The sequence below is a fragment of the Setaria viridis genome, chromosome 3, assembly GCF_005286985.2.
Source record: "Setaria viridis chromosome 3, Setaria_viridis_v4.0, whole genome shotgun sequence".
Taxonomy (NCBI): domain Eukaryota; kingdom Viridiplantae; phylum Streptophyta; class Magnoliopsida; order Poales; family Poaceae; genus Setaria; species Setaria viridis.
Window position 1 is genome coordinate 30,310,104 of NC_048265.2, and position 3,589 is coordinate 30,313,692.

Here is a 3,589-nt window from a genome sequence, read left to right on the forward strand (position 1 = left end):
GGATAGTCCTAGATAAAGGGCTGGGCACCAAGACATGTCAGACATGAAGACTACGATGCAGGACGGCGTGGTCTACGTGGAAAGATAGGAACTAGTTGAGGATTAGAAAACTACTTGTATTAATTAGAGTAGGACTTGTTTAGTTAAATTCGACTAGTATTCTTGTAAACAACCGACCTGTAACCCTGCCCCGGCAATATAAGACGAGGTAGAGACCCCTTCCAAAGCAATTCAATACAGCCAACACACAGGACGTAGGGTATTACGCAATCTAACGGTCCGAACTTGTCTAAATCGTGTGTTCAAGTTCACCTTCGAGTTTCTGATCTCGGCGAGCCCTACGCACTAAACACTACATCGGTTACCCTACTCAGTAGGTTGCCGGGTTTGAACACCGAATTATGAATTGATTTAGCTATTTGCTTCTCCATGATGAGGGTCACATGCCTATTCTTCCTATGTATATCATATAAGGGGAATCGGGCGCTCCGCCAAATATCGTGCTTGCTTTTCCTCTGGCAATTGAGGGTTCGATGGCAAACTATCAAGATTGTGCTTGCCGATCCATGGAGATGAGAGGATGCAATAGTTATCTTTGTACCACTACATGTGGTTCAGCGATCCTAAGTTGAGAAAATCGGACCATCTCCATATCACAGGTAGGAGCTGGAGCCACAGGCGGCGGCGGCGTCTCGAGGCCACGGGCTTGTGGGGGCGAAGGGGGTCGGGGGGGGGGGGGATTGGATAACGCAGGATGTCAAGCGCTATCGGCTGTGGTGGGATTTCTACTGGGCGTATTCGTTACCGTTGTGATCTGTTACAGGGTTGCTCAAAACAAACGTCAACTAACGGAACCTGTTTGCGGTGTGAACCGATCATGGAGGAAAATCGCTAAATCAAACACCTCCTAATTTGGATTAAATCCAAAATGAGATTTCACTAACAAATATATCAAGGATCTCTGAAAATTATGTGAAAAGTCGCGGCATAGTTTATTACCATGCTTAAATCGAATTTTTTTTGGCAACTTCTGATTAATGGTAATTTAATTGTATTTATTTCTACAAATCCAAATTAAGTCAAACCATCCAAGAAAACAAAGAGGTTTTTTAATTTAACGTTAATGCATATAAAAATAATTAAGATTCCTCATCTTTGCTCACCTCCTAATACAGCCGAGCGATGACAAGCTCTTTGGTCATTGCGGCGACCAAGTGGAGGACATGGGAAAGCGCATGCCAACAGCCATCCAACAATTCTTTACAAAAGTTTTGCTCCATCATTTCTGCATCAAGTTTGTGTCTACGGCAGCCAACATATAGTTCGCTGCATCACCAAACACACGCTGACTTCGATTTAAAGAACAGATCGAGAGGGATCCGATATGCTGCGGAGATCATGGAGCTGCAGTTGCTCGTGCAGAGTTCAAAACATAAGCACGAATGCTGTGGAATAAACTTGTACCACGAATCTGAACACAGAAGGGCAGTGTGAGGCTGCTACTTGCAGATGCAGAATGATTCCACGGTCGTCTGATACTCTGATTCGTCTCCTTGCCTTCGGTGTTTAGAAACGAAGGCACGTCCCTGTGCATTCCACGCAGGGATACGGTGGCTTTTCACTTTTGTGTGTTTGGGGCTTTGGGCGTTCCCACACTTGGTTTAATTTTCTTTTCTTTCTGTTGTGTTCAGGATCTCACGTCACTGTAAATCCGCCTACCCATGTGAGGGCGGTATTCTATAGAATATCTTGTCACCGTGTTACGGGTTCGGAAAGGAAAACCTTTCTTTGCTTGCCACGAAGTAAACTTTCGATGTTGCAGTAAGTTAGCAATGTCTGAGTACCGTGTTTTTTTCTAGAATGCTTAATGTATCCAACTTTAAGTATGAACTAGGGTTTGTCAAACTGGTTTGGCAAGTGTTGATCAATGTTTATTTAATTATCACATTATTTTTTTGAAAGTTCAATATAGGACTAAATCATAAATAGCTTGTATGGCTAGTGAGGTGGTTGTACCCCTTACACACCAGGGATTATATCCTATGTTTGATAGCATGTGTGTCTCGTCAATGTGATTATTTTTTAATGAGACATTTGTGTTGAGTATATCAATCTAAAGATCTGAAAGCGTCCAATTTTTCGTATGCTTTTATAGGGTAAGTGTATGTTTCACCAAAAACAAGGGGTAATGTAAATAAAACTGATCTAAAAAACATGAAAAATGTCTCGGACCAACAGTTTCGCTAATTAAACATGGGTAAATGTGGACAATTGTCACCTCGTAGGTGCTGGCCTGATAGAAAGTCAGCTCTGCATGCTGGAGGGGAAACAATGTACTAGCAAACGTGACCATGCTTATTGTTGCAACCATACTCTATGCAACGCGCACACGCTTCGGTTTCAGCTACTCGTTACACATATTTTTATTTGATGAAAGTGGTTTTAGTTACATGCTCTTTGCTTCGGAACTCACGTACTCAACCGGCGGGTTCGTGAAACACGCTGCCGACTTTTGATTTGCCATTTGGTTCTCTCTCACCTATATATTTAAGCTTTCCTTTCCCTCCTGAGAGACACACAGAAACTCATCAAACTCAACCAGCTCCTCCATCCCCTCCCTTAATCCGATTCATTCTCAATAAAGCAATTGCATCATGAGAAGCTTCGCCGTGCTTTTGATCATGGCACTAGCCACCGTCGTCGCGCCGCCGGTTGCCATCGCTAGCCGAGCAGGGCTTCCGGCCAGGAGCAGCCGGTTCCTGGCAGCCAACGCCGCCCCGGTCGTCTACGACTGCTCCAAGAAATCGGCCTCCGTCTGCCTCGCGCCGGGGAGCCCAGGGGCGACGTGCTGCGGCGGCCAGTGCGTCGACACCGTCTTCAGCCCGTACCACTGCGGCGGCTGCAACAAGGTGTGCAAGAACCGGCACGGCACTTGCTGCGGCGGGAACTGCGTCGACCTGGACTCCGACAAGGACAACTGCGGCAGGTGCGGGAACCAGTGCAGCAAGAAGTGCAGCTATGGTTTCTGTGACTATGCTTAGTATACCCCAAGATTTAACTCTGAAAGCTTTCTGGAGATCTAGCTGGTTGCGTATGATTATATTCTGGATGGAAATAGGAAAAGTTGAAATACTTGTTGATTGGAGTTAAGAAGTACTCTTAAGGTCCTGCTTTGAAAGCGGAAGAGAGGTTGATGCGTGAAGTTTTTTAGATTAAATTTGTCCTAAAAATTTCGATCCCATATCAAACTTCTCTTTCCACACATAAGTGGCTGTAAGATGCCACCAGAAGTTGTAACAAAGTTATGAGGTTGTTTCCGAAGGGAAATAGGTAGGCTACTCTAGTATTACATCTACCGTATCACCTAGGAAACTTGCGAGTAAAAGGGTCATGGATCGTTACCACTAGACGTGCAGCGTAACAGAGAGTTGGAGTAGTGTTGGAGTAGCCAATCCAACATAGATGCGTATCGGTGTAGAGGAACTAGTCGATCACGATTGTCTCCTCCTCACCCTCGCACCAGCAGCCATCTTGCGCCGTCGTAGCTGATCAACACAACAGCAACAACATAGCACCTCCACAGAGTCCA

At 45.2% G+C, this 3,589-nt stretch overlaps 1 protein-coding gene across 1 annotated transcript; it reads left to right on the forward strand.

Moving 5' to 3' along the window:
* Positions 1 to 2,529: 2,529 nt before the first annotated feature.
* Positions 2,530 to 3,327, forward strand: LOC117850837 (uncharacterized). Its single transcript, XM_034732713.2, has one exon. The coding sequence runs from the start codon at positions 2,655 to 2,657 to the stop codon at positions 3,039 to 3,041; it is 387 nt and encodes a 128-aa protein (XP_034588604.1). The 5' UTR covers positions 2,530 to 2,654; the 3' UTR covers positions 3,042 to 3,327.
* Positions 3,328 to 3,589: the final 262 nt, after the last annotated feature.

What these genes read in the sequence shown, in the direction of transcription:
- LOC117850837 (XM_034732713.2), top strand. Translation starts at nt 2,655, where the DNA reads ATGAGAAGCTTCGCCGTGCTTTTGATCATGGCACTAGCCACCGTCGTC.